At 39.7% G+C, this 22,432-nt stretch overlaps 1 protein-coding gene across 3 annotated transcripts in view; it reads right to left on the bottom strand.

Moving 5' to 3' along the window:
- The window catches only part of ATXN7 (ataxin 7), a 140,230-nt gene that overhangs the window by 72,293 nt on the left and 45,505 nt on the right, over positions 1 to 22,432 (bottom strand). For all 3 annotated transcript variants that reach the window (XM_034775579.1, XM_034775581.1, XM_034775580.1), the window contains one exon: positions 21,784 to 21,852. In XM_034775579.1, coding sequence (XP_034631470.1) covers positions 21,784 to 21,852 — 69 coding nt within the window. The remainder of the gene's footprint in view (positions 1 to 21,783; positions 21,853 to 22,432) is intronic.

Below are 22,432 nucleotides of genomic sequence, written 5' to 3'. Positions count from 1 at the left end.
CCGAGCTGCCCGAGCGCTACCGGCTTCGGGCAGCCCCCATGCCTCCGGACCCTGCGCCCCCGGAGCCCAGGAGGGGAAGTGCCCGGCCGGCGGTGCAGGGTCCGGAGGCATGGGGGCTGCCCGAAGCCGGTAGCGCTCGGGCAGCTCGGCGCTTACAGAGCCCAGGAGTCAGGGAGCACAGCAGCCCCCGGCGCCCGCTCTAAGGTAAGCCAGGGAGTATTTTTCCCGGACATGTTCGGCTTTTTGGAAATTCCCCCCGGACGGGGGTTTGATTACCAAAAAGCTGGACATGTCCGGGGAAAAAACGGTATGGTAACCCTAGTTTAGGTCATCTTGTGTTTTCTGCATATTTTTAGTATTTTCTTTTCAGCACCATTTCATTGGGGAAATTCATGTTCATAGACTTAAAAAGTAATAGCATCTGTGTATTCCTGCTCCATGACATATTATAGAAAAAACAAAAAGTTTTATATATTAATGCCCAGCTTTGGCATCATTCAGCAGCTGATTCCTATCTCAATTGCACTCCAAACTCTCCACAGATTCCCTCTTTATTTCAAAATTTAATCTGAGGTCCTGATACTAATCTTAAAGTCCCTTAACTAGGGGACCTACTAAGATAAATTTCTCATCCAAAACTGTGAAACTTTCAGGTAGCTTCAATGCTGCGTCCAAAATAGTGGAATAATTTAGTGGAAGAGATCAAAATGAGCCCTAAATCGGACTGTTTTCAGAGATCAATGCACAAAATTCCTCTTTTTTGCAGAAGTGTGCTCGCTGCAGTGTAAAAACAGAGATAGAAGTGAAAAGTGAAACAGAGGAAGAGAAAGAGAAAGCAAAAGGGCAGACAAAAGCAAGGGTGGGGAAAAACTACTTACTATTTCAGAGACTTGGTAAAAGGATACAAATCTGAAGACAGATTTAAGTAAAAGCATTTCCCATAAAAGTACTGCATTAATATTTCTAGCTCTAACCTTTCCAGAGATCCACCTTTCACCCTGTATGTATTTTCAGGTAAAAAGTAGCTTGGTAAGTCTTAATAAAAATGGCCAGGCCTGACTAATGTACTATTACAAATATGTTGGTGTTGGTTGCTATTTAATATAAAGTGGCAATGTGCATTCCACTGGCTGCTGTGAATAGCAAAATGTTTAAATTATCTAGAACACCTGATTCAGACAAAAAGGTGGAACAAAATGCCTTAAGTACAATATAAACCTGATATTACAGTTCGGACAGTTTTTATTCAGGTAGAGTTAACTTTAAGTATCTACTCACTGTAATGTAATATAACAGATCCAAACACAGGTGTAATACCATAAACTATTCAACACCTGTTTAAAATACATGTTACTAACTCTTGCAATTTTTAGCATGAGTCTTGCAGTACCTTGCTTCGGCTGCTGGAATCAACTTATCACAAAATCTCAGCTTCTGTTTAAAATAAAAAGGATGTTTGTAGAGCTCATGGCCATGGAGAAAAGAGTGAACCCTAAATGCTCAATACCAGAGGGCAAATAAAATGAACCCTCATTTATTTTTAAACTCTCCTGACTTGGGGTGGGGAGTCTGACTCCTGAGTTTTGAACACTTGAGGTTGGCCTTTTCAGTTTGGCATCGAGGTGCTAGATTTCAAATGGGAAGCATCTGTTTAAATGCAGTTCCACTTAAACTGGTTTCTACCATAGGATTTATAGCCAGCATCATCAACAAGGTAAAATTGTACTAGAATCGTTTAAAAAAACCTCTAAATTCAACTGGACATGTTGCTGATATCAGTTGTCTGCATCACGCAATTTTCATGGTGCAGACAAGACTTGCTCTGTGTTGTACTGTGCTTGTAGAGCCAGTGGTACAAAAAGGATAGTTCCCGACCACAGGTTCTGGCAACAATAATAAATAATAATGGCAACAAGTCATCCTAAATAAAGTCTTCCTTTGTTCTAAAGACAGGTATTCCCTATTTCTAAGCCCTGGTCTACACTGGGGGGGAGGGGGGTAATCGATCTAAGTTACGTACTTAGATTGACTTACCGTGGTGTCTTCACCGCGGTGAGTCGACTTGCTGCCACTCCCCCGTCGGCTCCGCTTGCGCCTCTTGCGGTGCTGGAGTATAGGAGTCGACGGGAGAGCTCTTGGGGGTTGATTTATCGCGTCTAGACTAGATGCAATAAAATCAATCCCCGCCGGATCAATCGCTGCCCGCTGATCCGGCGGGTAGAATAGACATACCCTAAGAGAGGCCATCTATATCTTTTAGCTGAAAACTAAAGGAGACCAGGTGCTGTCAAAGTTGGCATCACAAAAATCTTATCTTTTACACACACATTCAACTTTCTGTAATGGCCACACATGTTTTTTAAGAAGTTTTACTGTCAAAACAATTTGCTTCAATACTATTTTTCAGAAACAGAGCCAACAGTTCAGCACTCGTGAGCATTCACATCTATCTATATATCAATATTAATGTCAAAAATCAAATTGATGTCACAGTTCTACTGTGTACTTTGGTAGTCAACAATGTAAAGAATTATATTTCTAATCTGATGCTCATTTTTAATTCGCAAAGCATATCTGTCTAACCTTTGATAATATTAGAGGTGTTTCCCTTAATTTAAAACAAAAATTTTACTAGTAAAATATATATTTTAGCTTTATCTTCATTTTTCACAAGAATATATTGTCAATTATGCAAGGATAATTTACTTAACCTATTAATAGTATATAAATATCTTAGGATCCAAAAAGTGTTTTGAAACCAATGGAAGTTTTGGATACACATTTCAAACAAGTTTAATATGCCTATGAGCTATACTTCAGCTATTTTTTTTTAAAAAGGCAAGATTTTACATATTGTCCCTTTAAATCTATTACTTTTTTGTGTATGTATGCGTGAGCATGTCTGTTTTAAAAAATGAATTTCTGACCTAAATGGATAAAAGCAGTTTGTTCAGCTATATACTACATGATTTCAAAATTAGCTTGTACAACAAATATACAGAACATTTTTTAAAAAATTGTGTTTTCTGCAATCTACTTTAACTTTGGTCAAAGCAAAATAAAATTAGTAGATAAATATGTGGTCAGTAATAGTCTGATTAACTCTCAAAAAAGAAAGATAATACAAAGTGAAAACAAACCTCATCTGTAACCTACTTCATTATATATGATAAGGATCCAACAGTGGTCGACAGAGATCTGGCTAATCTAGTGCTTATATTAAAATTACAATATTTCTAGACTGCATTAAGTAAGAATAATAGGGCGTGTTAAGATGGAGTTTGACTTTCCTTGCTTTGCAAGTGATTTCAATAGTTTGTCAGTGAATATAAATATACTGTAGCTTTTGCAATTAGTAACACGGGAATTAGGGAAAACGTATTAATTTAAAAACAATGACAACCCTTTGGCTTTTAAGGGATGAAAAAGATGAATTAATTCATCAATCCTCATTTAACACCTTTTGAAACAATTTAACTTCTGGAAAACTTTAAACAAACACAGCAGGCAGGGACATTTCACTCTGGCTTTTAAATGTGCATCTGCTGTCATTTGTGCATGCATACAGCATGGTTTGCATGTGCAAACCAGGTGCACATCCAACCATCAAATTTGCATGCACAAATTTAGACACTTTTTAAAAATCTGAACCTAATGTTTCTACTTGTGCTGTTCCAAATAATAAATAATAAAGAACTTTAATTTCAGCATAAAATAAGGCAAGACAAATGGACATTCCCCACACCCTAAGGCCACAGTTAACAATCAGCAGAGATGACTGAATTGGAGTTCACTTGGTATGCAAGAGAAGGAGTTGCTGGCAAAGGGTTCTCTGCAAGGACCCTTTGACTTTGGAATTCACACCCCATCCCTACCTGTATAGTCTGAAATAGCCCAAATCTGTTGACCTTCTGGGCACACTGTAAAGCTAATCTGTTTGAGAAGGCATTTATAAAGGGGTGGCTGTAACAGAGTTCTTTGGGGAACATAAAGATGGGGGGGGAGGTTGTTTTGTAGTACGTTTGCTGATTGAGAAAGGGGGCAGAGAAAGGAAAGGCTGGTGTTTTGGTTTGGTGATTATTTTAGGGTTACCATTCGTCCGGATTCCCCTGGACATGTCCAGCTTTTTGAGCTAAAAATAGCATCTGGGGGGAATTTGTAAATGTCCGGACTCCCCCTCCCCCCCCCCCGCCATGCAGAGTGCGCGCGGGTAACAGGGCAGCCGGCCGGATGGTGCCACTTACATGGGGCTCCGACACCCAGAGAGAGCCCCTCCTCTGCTTCCCCTGCAGCAGAGATCACTCCCTCCCTCCTTGCATTCGCAGATCGCCTCCGGCAGTCTGGAGCTCCTCCCCCGCTCCTCCCTCCCTGCTGCCCAGCGTGCCGGGAGAAGCGGCATGGGTTGGGGGGTTGGAGAAGGGGCAGGGAGGTTCTGGAGGGGGCAGTCGAAGGGGGGGGTTGGGAGTTCGGGGGGGGGCTTTCTGGGGGGTGTGGATAAGGTTTTGGGGAGTCAGAGTACAGGTAGGGGGTAGGGTCCTGGGGGGCAGTTAGGGTGGGGGGGGGTCCCAGGAGGGGGCAGTCCGGGGACAAGGAGCGGGGGGGGGGGGGGGGAGAAGGGTTGGGGCAGTCAGGGTACAGGTAGGGTCCTAGGGGACCAGTTAGGATGGGGGGGGGAGGGTCTCAGGAGGGGGCAGTCAGGGGACAAGAGGCAGGGAGGCTTAGGTAGGGGGTGGAGTCTTGGGGGCAGTTAGGGGCAAGGGTCCCAGGAGGGGGCAGTCAGGGGACAAGGAGCGGGGAGAGGGTTGGGGGTTCTGAGGGGGGGGGGGAAGTGGGAGGGAGTGGAAGGGGCAGGGGCGGGGCTCCTCCCGTCCTCTTTTTTGCTTGCTGAAATATGGTAACCCTAGATTATTTTTATATTGCATTTTTAGTTATAGTAAGAATGCCTAGAACACAGTTGTTATATTTAAACCCAAATAAATCAATAAACAAACATACTAAGGATACCCAGTACTGTAAGTCTCTCAGTCAAATGACACCCAAAAAACTATCAACAACTGAATGGCATTGTTACTGACCAATAGCAATGTTCCAAAGCAGAACCTTTAAGGGCAATCCTATGTCTGTAGCCAGTCTCCTGCATGTATACATTCTATTCTTTCAACAATACCAAGTATTGCAAAGCTGAGAAACAATGCATTGGACTAAAGGTAGATTCCCCCCTTCCCCAAATTTAAGACAGAATTTACTGTGGTGAAAGTTGACAGGATAGAAATAACATACCTTACAATGCATTTTCCCAGGATTAAGTCATCCTGCATCCCCCAAAAAATCAGATTCCTGTCCCCCACACACACACACTTAGAAAAAAAGGGAGCTTTGCAATGTATTTTAAGTTAAAATTACTCTAGGAATCCTAAACATAAACCCATAGCCACTGGTTTTCTTTCAACATTATGAGCAAATGCACATTATACTTTTTTCTGCAGCTTTTTTTCTGTTCCTGTGAGGATACAGAATATTGAGATTTACAATTACCCTGATCTCCAAGATTTAGGATTCTTGAAAAATTTCAATATCCTGAGTACTGACAAGAGCAGAGGCATAATAAGAGAAGTGTGTCATGTATGCATGCACCTGCAATCTACAATGCAGCTGTGAGGTCTAATTACAGGCTCAAGCGATATATAAAGCATGTATCATATCAGCCAATAACCATTAAATATTTAGTAAAATTCTTTGAACACAAATTCTGTTATACATAATTACTCAAAAAAAACCCAAAACACATTTAAAGCTGTGTAATAACCACTACTGTACTATTTTAGTTCAGATTTGTTACATTCAATCCTCCATTTATTTCAATGAGCCACCTTACAAGTTACTGCCTTGTTTTGGAACTTAACATAGGTACCATTAGATTTAAATCCTTTCAGCAGAACAAACACCCCACCACACACAGTTGGTATTCTATTACATGAGGGTTTCATCAGATATTTGAGTAATGATGATAAGTCAGCCAGCTGCAAAGCATATTCCCCATTTGGTCTTTAATTACTATTCACAGAATTAATGGTATTTGAAATTTCTCTAGCCATTTTTGTATAACATAGTTTATATAACATAAAAAGAGCTGTACACGCGTACACAATTTTTCATCATAGTGCATGTCAAAGAATCCATGCTATGTCCTATATTATTTTGGATAAGACACTCTCACAATATCATAAAGTCATTTCTGAAAAGTCTTTTTGTGGTAGAAAAATGTTCAATACATACTCAATACAAATAAACTCAAAAGCGCTACATTAATTGAATGTAAAGATTACAAAATTAAACTCAACAGAATTCAGGAAATAGAAATATCAAGGTTTACATGCTAACATGAAATCGATCATATACAGATAATATTTTTGATTACCAGACTGTTAAGATGTCTCTCTCCATGTACACAGTGTGTGCTATACAAACCATTTGTCAATATAAGTACCGGTTATTAATTTTCTGATTAAATGAGTAATGTTATAACTATAAATTTAAATAATGTAGTTTTTGTACTAGATACCCTTTTGTTGTTGGCTTTTTACACAGCCGAAGCACATTGGTTTTCTTTATGGCAGCTGTGCTTTTGTAATAGGAAAAAAAAGGATTTAAAAAAAAAGCTAAAAAACTTAGATTACAATAAATTGCAGATTGCAGCAAAAATTACTTAGACACACTAAAAATGCAGAACAGACATTTTCATGCTCAAATTTTCTCTCGTCCATGACACCGGCATGATTTTTTTTATTTTATTTTTTTAAGGATTTTGATGTTTCAACAAAAATATTTACAACCCTTCCCCATGCAAATTATCACAGCAGAAGTCTATGCAAGAATGGTCAATTCCCTCAATCATCCACATTACATTCGAGGGGACAGATCTGATTAGGCGCTGGTAAAATCTTAGTTACTAGTACATACTGACTCAGCAACAGAGCAGTGGTATTTCAAATCACTTATAGCTTAATCAGTTTTCCCCCCAGCTGAGAGCTAGGAAGATATGATGTAAACTTGACTATCACTTTTGTGACACAGAAAGCCAGAGTATAATAATATGGCAATTAACAAATCTATTTTCTAGAGAATGTAAATAAAATAAATAACTAGAGCCTCGGAAATACTGTAGTCTCTATTCTATCTCTACAATAGTTATAGCACTTTTTACCAAATCAAATAGTTTGTATAAAAAAAGAAAAGTTAAGAATCATACCAAATGGTGATATATTTATGGAACTAATTTAAGAAATCACTGCAATTTTATATTAAAAATGTCATTCATTAACACAGATGTTGGTTTCCCAGGTGCGTAATATTTATATCATATACCACATTGCGTTAGGCTTTGAACCTAACTATTTTAATCTCTTCCCTGCTGACCATGACTGTAACTCCTGTGTGATAGCAGTATGTGTCAGCATTCTTTGAAGTGTCACTTCAAAGACTATGCATCAGGAATGTGACACAGCACCACTGGACATTTTACATCACGTACCTAGTACCTGAGGCAGCAAACCAGCAGTTACAAACAAGAAAAATCATAGAGGTTATTACTGATGATCTTTCAATTGATTCTGAATTCAGATGCATTAATCTCATTACCTGAAAAATGCCAGTCCCTTCTGTTTCATTCCCATCCCCTGTGTACTTGAACATCAACTTCATAAATAAAATGGATTTTGTTTTAATTAACTCTAACATGATTATAAGGTTAACAGATGCTTTCCAGTTTTCAATTAGAATGATTCAAAGAAGTTAATTATTTTAACCAATTATAGAAGGCATTTATTGCATTTCTATTAGGAATTTACTTACTTTGTTTTATATATTTACGAGATCGATATTTAATTTGATATAATTCAAGTGTCTGTACAATACTTCAATGGTGAACTGAAATTTTTTTTAAAGTATTTCCAAACTTATAAGCAGCATACTTGCCAAATAAATATGATCAGTGAATATTTAGCCAGGTTTTTTAAAAACTGTTTCCTGAATTGTGGAATCATGATGGTTGATGCACCACTAATAGTGCATTCCAGCAAAGAGCTAATATTATCAGAACCCACCATGGAGAAGGGTCTCTACCTATGGACAAACTGTCAGCTGTGTTCAATACCACATGGTATAAAACTTTATGTGATTCAATACCAAATATAACCGGTAGATAAATGTGTACAAACTGAAGCAAAGCTGACCTACTTGCCCAGCAATTCAGGACAATCTTCCTAATACCCTGCTGATCAGTTGTGGTATAACACCAACTTACTGCATCCTACAGCATCTTCACAGAAGGGAAACTGTCAACTGTTGTGCTGTAGTCCACGAAAGCTTATGCTCTAATAAATTTGTTAGTCTCTAAAGTGCCACAAGGACTCCTGTTCTTTTTGCGGATACAGACTAACACGGCTGCTACTCTGAAAACTGTTGTGCTGTAACTTCAAAGATTTAAAGGGAGAAATTTAGTTTTTGCCCTTTCACATCATCTGTTCCTTGTGTCAGCACCTCTCCATTCCCATTTCAGCACCGCTTCCATACACTTTACAACAGCATGTTTTTTAGCACTTTGAACTCTCTCTCTCCTAAACATTATACATTAAATGTTCTTAAAATAATGGAACCAGCTTACGCAGAAGAGACGCCACAGACGGGAGTAGGAATGTCTCAGGAAGAACCACCATTGGGATATGTTTTTATAGAACACGTTATTCAAAAATTAAAAAAAAAAAAAAAAAACCCTTAGATTATACTGTGATGTAGAAGGAAAGTCTGAAAAGATTTGCTTTTTAAAAAATTTTTCCTGCTTGTTTTTAATTAGAAATCTCAGGCTTTTGACTTCCCTGTTTTTGGTGCAGACTATATAGATGATTAAAGAACTAGTACAATTATGACAGGACTAAATATTGAAATCTGGTCAATTGAAGGAGAAGGGAATTTATCCAGATTGCATAAAACTTTGGTTTTATTGGCTATGATTAACAACTAACAAACTCTTGACAAGCACTTGGGGAGGGGGGGAGAGTGGAATACCTTTCTTCCCTTGTCTAATGTTCCCTGCATCTCCTGCTGAGGACTGAATAAGCTTCCCCTCCACTTCTGTAATCCTCCCATAAAAACAGGGAAGACAAAAACATATTTAAAATTTAGAAACAAGAAAAAAAGACTTAAAATACACATCCCACCTTTACACATCATTAAGTAGAAAAGAGGCCCTTTCCTCCCCTTCTATATGTCAACTTTAAGAATGGGATAGGAAACAAAATACCATACTGTTATAGAAATATATGGTATGACCTCAAATTGAACACAGCATTCAGTTGTAGACATCTTGCATCTAAAAGGATGCAGCAGGAACAGAAATGAGCAACAAAAGTGAGGCAACAGAGAAAGGCTTCCATATGCAGATTAAAGTGGATTAGGAACACCTAGGCCCTGATCCTGAGATGTGGGTCCTGCAGCGCTCCCTAGATTTCACTGGGTCTCTACGCGCGAGTGCCAGTTTCCTGAACACATCACAATGCAGGCTTAGGACCTCATTTGTAAGGAAGTTCAAGAGGAGGTATTATATGGGTATATAAAGATCACAAATCACATTGCAAAGGACAATACGATACTCTGACTGACTGCGTCCAACAGTATGAGACAACACTCATTGAAATTAGAAAAGGAACAATGTAACATGGAAAAGTAAACTTATTTCTGCAGTATGAACTTGTGGAACTTACTGTCTCACAATATTATTGAAAACAAACAATGTACGCTCTGTTCTATACTAAACAAAAGATAACTACAGCAAGTCATTGCTTGAATTACACAACTTAAATTTACAACCACCTCTATAGAATGCTTTGCCTGGCACAGCTATTGTGTGTGCGTGCATTTTGGCATTGGTTACAGCATCTAGGTTGAGGTCCTTAGCTGAAATCTGCCTGAAGACAAGCGCAGTCTATAATGGTTTCTCTCCAATGCAGGCAAGAAGCCAAAATCACCGCAGTTGAACTTGTTCAGCCAGTCTTCTGAACTCTGTCCCACAATGCAATGTTTCATATTTGGAAATTACTCATAAGCTTTTGTTTCCAGCAACAGTGATGAGCATTTTAGGTTAGATTCTTTAGGAGTCCCAGAAAACATGGCTTCTGACCATAGCAATAATGTGCACATTGCAAAATGCTTCTGTCAAAAGCGGTGTTCCTGTACAGCCACACAACACTATTGCAAGGAAAAGATGATACAGTCATTTCCTGCAGTCCATATCCCTTCAACACTAGTCTTAGGAGAGCAGGAACTGTTTTAGTTGAGATTCAAAAATCTCTCTAAACGATCAATAAAACTCATAATTATGTATCTCACTATCAAGTCTCCGCATTTTAATCTAAGGATATTCAAGTAGCCTGAAAATGATGTTGGTCTGTTTCCCAGTGGATACGTATGTCTCTGCATCACAGAAATCATCTGTGGCACCTTTACTGACAGTGTCAGCAGTAAGACAAGGAATTAAATTATTACAGAGACAACTAACCCTTTCTACTCTAGAGGTGATCTGCAGGTCATAGGTGAGGTACATTGGCAGAGTAGTGTGGAGAAGTCTGAAATCTCTTTCTGTGCTGTTCCTATTCTATGGATAAATAGAGAACTTTTCAAGATCACTAAAATCGAATCATAAAAAGCAACTGCAGATACTCTTCTGTTATAAAAATAAACAAAGGAGTACCGACATTCACACTTCATGACAAAAGCGGATTATCACATGGAGTCAGAAGAAATTTTCCCCACAATACTCCACAACAGGCCACGTACTTTTGGAGTTCCTCCTCTTCCTCTGAAAGTTCTAGCATAAGCCCTGTCTGAGTCACCATGACAAATCAGACATCTGACTGACCTAGTCAGCTACTGTATTTTAAAGAAATTTCTTCCATTTAAATCTATTTCTGTAGGATAAACAAATATATATTCTGAGGGCCCTTTATCCAGCCTACATACAAAGCAATATTTACTCAAATCAAAATTATATTTATTAGATATATTTTAGACAATATCATAATTAGAAATAAATGCATCACTCCAACAATTTAGCTACAAATAAAACAAAACGCTTAGGGCCGAACTCTGCAATCAGATGGACTAACATAGACTGCATTGACTTCCAAGTGATACACACACACACACTGAATATAGCCTATATTTTTCCCCTCAAAATACTGAATACAGTATACGGTAGATGCCACTTAATAGGAATGACTTATAAATGGTTGCTTTGGTTGAATGTGTCTTGTATAAACAAAACAGAACAAGCATTAGGGAAATGGTTTTCTGAAATTCTTCTTGAAACTACCTTCATGAAATAAAAGCATTCTGACTGGAAATTCACTTAAGCCTCTCCTCCCAAATATTTTCATTCAGTACCAGCAAGAAGAGGCTGCCTTCAGTCTACCTTAATGAAGGAATGTATTTGAGTTTAAATATTTCACTCTGAAGCACAGATCCTGCATTTCAAAAAATAAAACAGCTAAAAAGAAACGTACTGAAAGCAAAAATTATATTTATATGTATGCTGTTAATACATTTTATTACTTGTGTTCCGATAGCACCTAGACAGTGGTTCTCAAACTTTTGTACTGGTGACCCCTTTCACATAGCAAGCCTCTGAGTGCGACCCCACCTTATAAATTAAAAACACTTTTAAATATATTTAACACCATTATAAATGCCGGAGGCAAAGCAAGATTTGGGATGGAGACTGACAGCTCGCGACCCCCCATGTAATAACCTCATGACCCCCAAGGGGTTCCAACCACCAGTTTGAGAACCCCTGACCTAGAGGCCCTAACAAGGTCATGGTCATACTGAAGCATACTACTTGCATGGAGGCCAGTCAAACTACTTTAGTGCATTTCAGAATAGCTCAATTGCAAGGAGGAAAGAGACAATTTTAAGATTTTTCTGGTAAAAGTGAAATAAAATTCATTAATTTGAGAGCTGCTTTCCAGAATTGTTTTACTTGGTGGATGCCCATATTAATCTAATATGCATTGAAACTGGATGGTGGGGATATTTTCTGCCATACTGAAATATCCTATTAAAATGTAACTATTTTTCCTCCTTTGCAGAGCTCCTGAATTAGGGAAACATGGCTATTCCTAACTCAAATGGATCTGTTTTTAAGGGGAACTACTTCAACAACAACAAAAAGTCAGCCATCTTTTCCCCGGTAGGCTCATTTACAGCACCACCTGCTATGAAAGATGAACATAAATGGTACCCTGTCCTTTCCCTAATAAGGAGAATAACTCAGAGAGCAGACCCAAAGTGTTAGTTTCTTCAACTCAGAAAGTAAGTATGAATTGCCTTGAGCAATTTCAATTAAACAATGCTTCAATCTCACTAATTTGCTTTTTGATACATACTTATAATTGCTGAAAATTAAAAATAAAAAACAAACACACCAATATTCAGCAGATATAACACTTTGATATAAATTAATTCTAATTTTTCCTCTACTTTTTCTGATCCATTTATAAATTACTACCAACCCAGACTACCACTGCTTGTTAGCCACTGAAATGTGGTGGCTTCCCATTTGTACTCTTTCCATTCACCAATGACGCTGCTATCTTTAAACTTAAAGATCAAAGAAAGCTAGCTATACAATATAAAGTTATGTCTGCCTCAAATTTGACACTCCTTGAAAAGTGTTACAGCAGGGCTCAGTGAATTTTCAGATTCATAACCAGAGCACTTGTTGCAAAATCCTTCCCTTGCCACAGAACTATGTTGCAGAATTTAAATCTTTAATTTTTTTAAAAAGATATCTAGCCTTATGGTTCTGAAAATAACCTTATAAGCTAGAATGAAAACAAATTGGTGCAGGTTCTGTTTCTGTACATGTAACAATAGCTCTGAGGTGTCAACCAGACTACGTATTTCAATGCACTGATTGTTGTGAAACCTGGAGATGACAATATAAGTATCATCACTGTTAATATCATTGTTCACTGCTCATCATTTGATCACAAAGTTCTAGCTAATGGGCTTGACCCACAATCTCAAACCACCTTTCACACCTACCCAGGGGCTTGATCATGCATGCTCGGTGAAGTCAATGGCAAAACTCCCTAGGACTTTTATGGTGCAGGACCAGGCCTCAAAACCCCAGCTATCCCTTACTCAACTTGCAGATCTCCAGCTTCCCCACTGACAACATCTACGTAATTTATGAATTATCAATACAAAAATCTGTGGCATAATGAAAATGGAGTCTGAACAACAGCAAATAAATTGCATTTGACATAAAAAAACCAAACATGACTACTATTATTGCTGAATTACTCATTTTTCGTGTTTGACTCATTATAAACATCCATTTTTTATTTGAATGGAAGTTGGCACAGTATTTTGATCTGCCATACCAGAGTGCCACAGAAGTTAGTCCAAACAATGCTCACGGCACCTACCATTCAAAACTGCTCAAACACAGAGTTTAAGAGGTCACAATACTTAGCATAGACTCTATAAAAACAAACGCTGCGTAAGTATTGTATTTTAGTGCTGCAAATAAATTTGTTTTGTTTGGGAAGCCGTTAAAAAAATAACACATTTCTTAATATAAATGTAGTTGGTGAAAGGTACCAGATACACAAAAATGAAGTTCTTTTTATTCCCAGAAAAGGCATACCAAAAGCATCAGCAGTCCAAGTATTTCTACACAATGCTCTGCTTCAACTCTGTTTTGGTGGGATTATAATCAAGGGGTGAGAGGACAGTTCATTATCTATGGTCTCGGCTGAAGCTATCCTCAAGAATACAAATGGGTAACAAAGTATTTTTAGAATGTGGGTTTTTCCCATTAGGAAACATATTGAGACTAATAGCTCATTTCACACACCAAACAGAATTCAAATTAGATATTTCTGATTTGTAACTTTGAGATAGTTATCCAGAATTTTCATTGCCAATCCATTACGCCATACAGTCCTGTTGTACAATACAGCTGCAACCATTAAATACTTTTTTGGGGGGAGTGGGAGAGGGAAACAGGTGGGGGAGGGGGGAAACATCATTCATATAATTCATTTGCCAGGATAACTTTAGATTTAAAAGCTTTCCAGCAGAGGGAAGTATTTTGACTGCAATAAAACTCCCTGGCTCTTGTACGTTCATTTCTGCTGTCCTACACTAGAGAGTGAATTCACTTTACCAGGTTTTAGCATATATTGGAGAAATCTTGCAACGTATAAATATTAATTTACTGCATCCATTCCTTGTGCTGTCTCCTACCCTACTGCAAAAGCACTGAGAAACAGCAAAGAGGGCTTTGTACATACCGGCACCTTCCACAGTAGCTATAGCTTGTCTTCCATTCAAAAAGGAAGAAAAAGTTTAATTTTTAGCATCTTGCAAATAAAGAGAACATTTGGACAATTGGAATAAAAGGCAGTGATTATGAATCAAATATTTCTATGCTTTGGGGATGATAAAACTTTGCCCATATGCTTGTAGTTATTATAGATTTTAGGTTCTAAACGACAATTCTCCAGACTCCTTCATACACACTTTCACTGATACTCTGTGCTGCCCTCAATCCTCTGACTCTTTGCCTAAAACCTACCACTCCCATCTTTATTATTTCTTCCTTATCCCAAGGGTATCTTTGTTCCTATTAACTTATGACAAACACACCAAAATGAGAGATTGTAGACTTAGCTGTTACACTTTGGCCTAGGTGTTGTACCATACATTTGAGCATTTTGGGTGCTGGGTTGTGTTCTGAGTTTGGCTGCATAGTAACTTGTAAGTGATAAAAGTCAGATCTGGCCCGAGTCTGCACTTTGGCCATTACTGCCACAAGCATATGTGTACAGAGGAGGGAGATAGAAATCACTATGTGCATCTTCTTTCCTAGCTGCATTACAATGAAAGAAATAGCTTTCAAAATCATTTTTGAAGATGGCAATTTTAGGATAACTTTTGATTGAGGTGACATTTTTTTCTGTATTGTTTACACGTTTGAGGATGTTATAAATTGTTACAGGAACACTATATTTAAATACCATATTTTCTGAGCTATTTGCCTTTGCCTGAGCTTTTATTGTTGTTTAAGAATACAGCAGAAGCCACTGAAAAGGCAACATTTGCCAAGCTTTATCGGATATCTCCTATTCTAAGTATAGGGGAAATCTGTTCTAATTTCCGATACCACCTTGTGGCAACTGCTGGCTAATGGTGACTTTTTGGTGATCACATGTGTATGAAAGAGAATTTAAGCACTCGTCGTTCTTGCTTCTTATAGGCTTTGAGGTACTCAATATCCTTGACTCCCACGGAGGCACTAGATATCTTGCAAGATCAGGTTTATATTATTATAGTACCCCCAAAACAGGCTGAGTATTGTCCAGACAGAAAGGAAGACACAGTCCTAGCTTACAATCTAACATGACATTCTATTTGTAGCACCACAATCATCTCCTCTGCAATAATTGTGATGTCCTAATCAAAACCTGGGTTTCAAATAAGAAACAACAGGGATGGAGAGAATGAAAGTAGACACTATAGATAACCTTATAAGTAGCATCATCTCTGAACACAAGATTTTTCAAACTGTTTAATAGAAACACTTATGATTTTTAAAGCACCATAACTCACCTTTATTGTCCACCTGTAACTGTTTTATTCTATCCAAAAGACTCACAGGCCCTTGAAACACTTTGTATGATGTCTGAATCTTAATATCCCATTAACATAAAATGAGATATGCAGAGGAAATTTTCCTGATAAAATATTAAATGTGAAGTGCAAAGGCTGTTTTTAAGACTGTTGTGCCTTTTTGCTCATGTAGTTTATTTCAATTTAATAAAAATATACACAAAATATTTGCAAACAAGGGCCTATCTGGAACCTTTGACATGATTTAACAAAACAAAAATCATCTCAACCCAGCAGCTCCACCAAAAGCCCTCCATAGAATTTGAAACCAACTCATCTCAACACTCAACCGAATAAAACTTAATTTTTTGCTTGGGCTTCCTAATCAGCACGGTATCTTCCAGTTGTCCCCCCAACCTGCTAATATTGCCCCATCTCATTTGGATTGAGCTTTGGAGTCTGGACGACGGGTATGTTTACGCTGCAATTAAAAACCCTGGCTCAGGCTGAGGGGGCATGGGCTGCTGCGGGGGTCTAACTGCAGTGTACACATACACTGATTGGATCAGGTGATATAAAAGTGTCATAGGCACACTGGAGGCACTGCAGCAAATACCTTTTAACTAACCCTCCTAGCAGCCCCATACGCACAGAAAAGAAGGGGAGATACAATAAGTCCTATTTCAGAGTAGCAGCCGTGTTAATCTGTATCAGCAAAAACAACAGGATAAGTCCTATAGAACTTCACATGACAGCACCTTTAAGGAAGTGCAACTGTCTCAACCACCTTCTAGGAACGCTCTTCAAAGCAAAAATAGTGCCACCCAAGGCAGCACCATCCACTTGCACTGAAGTATACAGGTGATTCAGCAACACCTGATGGGGAACAGTACAGCAAGCTGCTGATAGATCTATCATCAGAAAGGACACCCATCTTCACCCATCTACCAATGCAGTTCTATCTCATATTCATGTCTGTACCCTGACTGACAAGGAGATCTGAAGCATCTAGATATTCTAGAGTTGTTTTGCCACAACCTTCTCTATATTATTAAAAAGAAATATGAGATTCAATACCGGACAACAGTTAGCCATATTGTGAGCGTTGAGTGTTGACTCCTTGAGCAAATGTGACATAATAACTTCTTCATGGGCTTGCTTTACTAGAAAATTAGGTAGCTTTAGAATAACCTTGTGGAATCATGTTAACTATCATGGTATTAAACGTGACTTTGCAGTGGATACAGATAGGAACAAGCTGTGTTTAACATCTTGTCAGCTGGCAATGATTAAACCTATAGTTCCAGTAGAGTTTAATCACAGCCAGTTGACATATTAAACAAAACTTGTCCTGTCTATGCTAACTGCAAAGTCATATTAGTGGATATGATTCCTCAAGACTGTGTTTTAATTTTCTAGTGAAGACAAGGTCTAAATAAAAATGGCAACCAGCCCTTCCCAAGGGAGGAGTTAATCTCCATTCGTAAAGACTTAGTACTTTTCCACTGGCTATTACCAGACTGGAAGAACATAGATTCAGTGGACAAGTTGTGACATGAAGTATCCCCAGCACTATGTCAGTGAGCATTACTGTCCTAAACTCAATCCAATAAAACCTAACATTTGTCCCCTTCAGATCTGACTCTACAGCCACCAAGCAGACAGCTGAATCTACTCAATTTGTCCACAAAGTAATCCAAAATTTCCTCGTGATTGTAGGGACTCTAATCAGCCACTGAGTTCAATCAGCTAGAAAAAAAATCCACTGGCAGACTTTGTGGATGCTATAATGGAGACAAAGAACCTCTTCTTCAACCATGGCATAAGAATTCAAAAATTCTTTATGAGACATCCGAGTCAGCCCAAGAGTTCCACCACAAATGATGTCTTCCCTTATGCTTCATTTATTGCAGGTCATCTGTAAACCACTGTAAATGACTGAAAGCGGCACCCAGGGACCACCCTATCAACAGGATATACAGAGAACGCCTAAAATGTTTCTTTTTCCATGTATGTTTTTTCTCTTCAAAATATCAAGTGTGTCAAGCCTGGTCTTCTCTCTTTTTTTCGGAGGACTTCTTGGGGACGGGGAGCCTCACATGTATAATGTGTGCGCGCATGAATTTACTGAAAGAACAGGGTGAAAGTATGGCACCTCATGTGTTCATTAGACATCAAAATTTAAGTAGACATTAAAATTGTTTGCTTGTGTCTGTTTTTTGTTAAACTGTCTAAGCAAAGTGCCCTTTCTCTCTCAATTACTCTGCCTCCGATCTTGTGATGTCATAATTCCCTTAGCTCTTTTGTCACGACAGAGCATTCCAGGGTAGGCAAGACACGAACGTATGTAATAACCAAACAGAATTTTCTCCCCTAACCACTCTGGAAGGGTTTTATACATTGATGAATGTTAGTGCACTAACTAATAGTGTAAGTACTATACCGATGCCAATGGCAGACATCTTTAACAACTCCCCATCCCACCACAGTGTCCATATTTGTAATTACTAAAATTAAATTAAAAATACTACAATAACTAAAGTTCTGTCTAAAATGAAATTAGCAAAAAGATGCTCGTAAGTTTACCACTATCAGTTACCGGCGCCTGGGTGGGGAGCGGAAGGGGTGGGACTAGCTGCTTCTCACGCCGGCTGCTCCGGGTCGCTGCTCTGTGCAGCGTGGCAGCTGCCTGAGAGTGAGCCTGGCTGGGGAAGTGGTGGCAGGCTACCCCCCCCCTCCCCCCCAAGGCCCGGCTACTGGAGATAGAGGCCAAGCGAGCCGGAGTCCCCGCTCTCATGTTTCTGGCTTGCTTGGCCACTGTCCCAGGCAGCCGTGCCCGGGGCGGCCTGCCGACACCACCTCACTAGCGAGGCTCTCACAAGCAGCTGCTGTGCTGCACAGACTCAGCGATCCGGAGTGGCCAGCTTCAGCCGTGTGAGAAACGCTTCCGTCCCGCTCCCCAGCCAGGCCTGGCTGCCAGGGAGAGTGGCCAGACATGCTGGAGGGGAGGTGCACCAGGAAAAAGATAGAGTCCCCCACCCGCAGATAACTCTAGTGGGGCAGGGAGAGCGCAGAGGTCCTGTGGTGGGGGGGGTCGCTGGGCAGAGGAGACACATGGGGCATGTCCTTCCCTTTAAATTGTGCCTTCTCTCCCCCCAGTATGGGGAGGCAAGCGACATCTATGATGAGAAGGATGAATATGAATGTTACCCTATACTGAGGTTTCCAGTTCATATTGGGAAGGTACATTAAAAGGATTAGGCTTTATGCATCATTGTTTCTGAACAGTACCTAGTGAATACAATGCAATATGCTGTGGTTATGTCCCACGGCAAGAAGCTGGTTTGCAGGGGAATTGAATCCCTGGTTGGTTCATGGACAGTAGGTGATAAGATGTTGGATGAACTGGAGCACAGTCTGTCACATAAACCACGTAGATAAAAATAATTGTACTGAATTATTTCCAGCACAATCTTACATGTAAAATATTGAACGTAGTGAAAAGATTCCAGTACACAGAATACTTTAAAATACAACTCTATGAGCTAAATGGTGTCTAGTCTTCACTCCCAGCTGCCAAAGACCTCCCAATCCAAAAGTCTGTTTGAGATCTTGGGCTCACACTCCACACTAGCTGCTGTGGTCCATGCAGTGCTTCAAAGCTCAGCATGGAAGGATACGAATCTTAAAAAGCAACACTAGACAGGGTCCACTGAGATTCTACCTTTGGTAAATATCCTTGAGGATCTGAGAACAAAATGATTGTATATAGTGTGTCAACTGAAGGGAAAGGAGTGGCAGCTTGGAGTGAGAGACAAGTAGCCACCAACTGAGAAACACGAGGGTCCAGTGGTTAGGGTGCTAACCTGGGACTTAAGACTTAAGTTCAAGTCTCAGTTCTGTCACAAACTTCCTGTGTGACCTTGGGCAAGTCATTTAGGCCCAGATCCTCAAAAGTACTTAGGGGTTTAGGTGCCTAAATATTTCAGGATCTGGGCCTTGGTCTCACTGTGCCTCAGATAATAGCACTGCCCCATCTTCTAGGAGTGCTGTGAGAATAAATATTAAAAAGATTCTCAGGCACTCAGATACTCTGGTAATGGTGGGCATAGAAATACAATAGATAAGACAGACTATATATTTTTGGTGCAGAGGTCTAAAAAGTTTGCAGGAGTCCAGTCACATATAAAAAGTTTCCCTGTTCACATTTTCTAGCATGCGACATTTTCCCTGGCCAAAAGGTTTAGTTATAAAGTTTTCTATGTCTGCTTTGGATGATTAAATGGATACATGCTGGCATTTGTTGTTGCCCATCAACATTACTGACAAACACTAAAAGCATTAATAAAAGTTTTTTTTTCTTTTTGTTTTATTCTGTAAAGAGAGGTTCTCTCTGAACCACATAATAGGTATTATAATCCCATCAAATACAGGTTTAAAATCTGAATAAATTGCCAAGATAGAGGGCTGAAAAGGAATAGACCTTTTAGAATCTTGACAGAATGTTGTTTTCGCTTTAATTCTAATAGTATGTTATGAATTTCCTTCAAACTCAGGCCCCAATCCTGCAAGTTGTTCATGAGATTGAAGTCAGTGCGCTCCGTGCAGTCTCAGGGGGCAAGTTGCATGACTGTGAAAGAAGAATCTCATTCACCCTGTTAACCTTCAAAATACAGAAACCTTAGAGCAGTGGCTCTCAAACTTTTATACTGATGACCCCTTTCACACAGCAAGCCTCGGAGTGCGAACTCCCCCCCCCATAAATTAAACACACTTTTTATATATTTAACACCATTATAAATGCTGGAGGCAAAGCGGGGTTTGGGGTGGAGGTTGACAGCTTGCCTGAGGGGTCCCGACCCCCAGTTTGAGAACCCCGGCCTTAGAGGTTTGCATTTTAATACTTGAAGGTAGGAAGAAAGAGGTTTGAAAATCAGCCTTGACTGATGGAGCCAGGGTTCCATTAGTTAAGGTTGTAAAGATTTTTGATGTTTCCATAATATTTTGCACAACACTTAGTATAGCAGGCACAAATAATGCTGTTTAAGAACCTATGGAACTATCACACCTGTGTGGAAGGAATGAACTTATAAAACAAAGATTAAAATATACGTTATACTGGGACAATGGCAGAAAGATCCCAGTGTTTTTGAGTCACATAATGTGCACTCCACTGCAATTCCTATAAGGGCTGCTGCTTACTGATTTTGACCCAGTCTTTGGCAGCAAAATTCTCATCAAATTTCCAGTTGTTGCTTACAGCAGGTCAGTACTACCAGCCTTAGCAAGGCTCCGATCCCTACTATAGTCTGGCTGTAAGCTACCACTGACATTTTCAACTGTCATATAAGCTACTCAAAACAGGTCTAACCGACTCAATGTTTAACACACCCGTAGCTCATAGATGCTACACTTCCCAATGATAATACCCCCAGTGGAGCTCAATCAATGTTAGCAACATTCGAAAATTCTGAGGCCACTGCCCTGATGCAAACAGTGTCTTTGAATTGAGACAAGCAGTCAAACATGAAAACCAGACTTATTACTGTTTTTTTCATCTTCAGTTACAAAATGACTGACTTTTGTCTACACCGGTAAACAGTATTTCTATTTGTCCAAGTTCAGGCTGTTTATCCTTGCTTTACGGCTTGCTGTCTGTATGCCACTCTCCCACTATGTATTAACACTGTCCTAAGTAAAAAACATGAGGCACTGACTTGATTGGAAAAAAAGTAGATCAGTGCTCTAGTACTAAAATAGAACTGATCAAGTCAATTTAGAAAACAACAACAGAGGATACTGTAGAATGGTCCATGGGTGCTGCTCCCAAAGATATCGTGGCCCGCTAGAGACTATTTAGGGACAAAGATCATCATGCTAACCAATTAAAAACCTGGTCTGAATAATATGGTAAGTCAGACAGATTTATTATGATACCTTTGGTTTTAAGAGTCCATTTAATACCTTAAGACATCCACTAAGGAACCTTAGGTATAAAACAATGGTTTCAAAGATCTGGTGAGTTTTCTCCATATGCATGTTCTTACAACATAATTACAAGCAGGGAAACCTCTTCATGCACATTTCTTCTTAATAACAAACCATGCTCACCTTCTCTACAGAGTCGCATCGCTTCTCGATTTTTTCCATACTCCTTGAAACTTTCTTCCAATGCTGTTCCTTAAAAAAACAAAAACAAAAGAACACCCAGCCGTTAGGGCTTACAGAGTCGTGGTGATGCAGTCACCCACCAGTACACTTGCCAAAACCCTGTGTGGTCCTACACTTATATACAGGTGAGACTGGCATATAGAACTTGCATATGTACCGTTCCCTACCATAAAAACCAGCATCGATATGAGGTACAGACCACCGGTCCACCCAAGATCCTGGAGCTCACACAGTTCCTCCAACAGTGTACCTCTGAAGGGTGATGCCCCACCGGAGGCTCACACACACCTCCTCCATCAGAATATGCAGAATACCGGGGGAGGGGGGGCGGCCCCTAGGACTTACTTACATCTCCAATTGGTGCCCCCGGGATCGCAGGGGCGCAAGGTGCCCACCGGGATGTCTCTCTCTCACGCACCCATCAGCGCTCCCTAGATCCCAGGGATGGGGGAGGGGGAGTTTCCCGTCCCCGGGCTCACACAGACCCTCTGTCCAGTGCACCCAGGATCCATCCCGGAGACAGGAGTGTTGCAGGAAACCCTACCTCGCACAGATTCCTCCAGCAGCGTGCCCAGGATCGCGGGGAGGA

The sequence above is a fragment of the Trachemys scripta genome, chromosome 7, assembly GCF_013100865.1.
Source record: "Trachemys scripta elegans isolate TJP31775 chromosome 7, CAS_Tse_1.0, whole genome shotgun sequence".
NCBI lineage: Eukaryota > Metazoa > Chordata > Testudines > Emydidae > Trachemys > Trachemys scripta.
The sequence above is the reverse complement of the archived record's forward strand: the minus strand, read 5'-3'. Positions and strand labels throughout refer to the sequence as shown.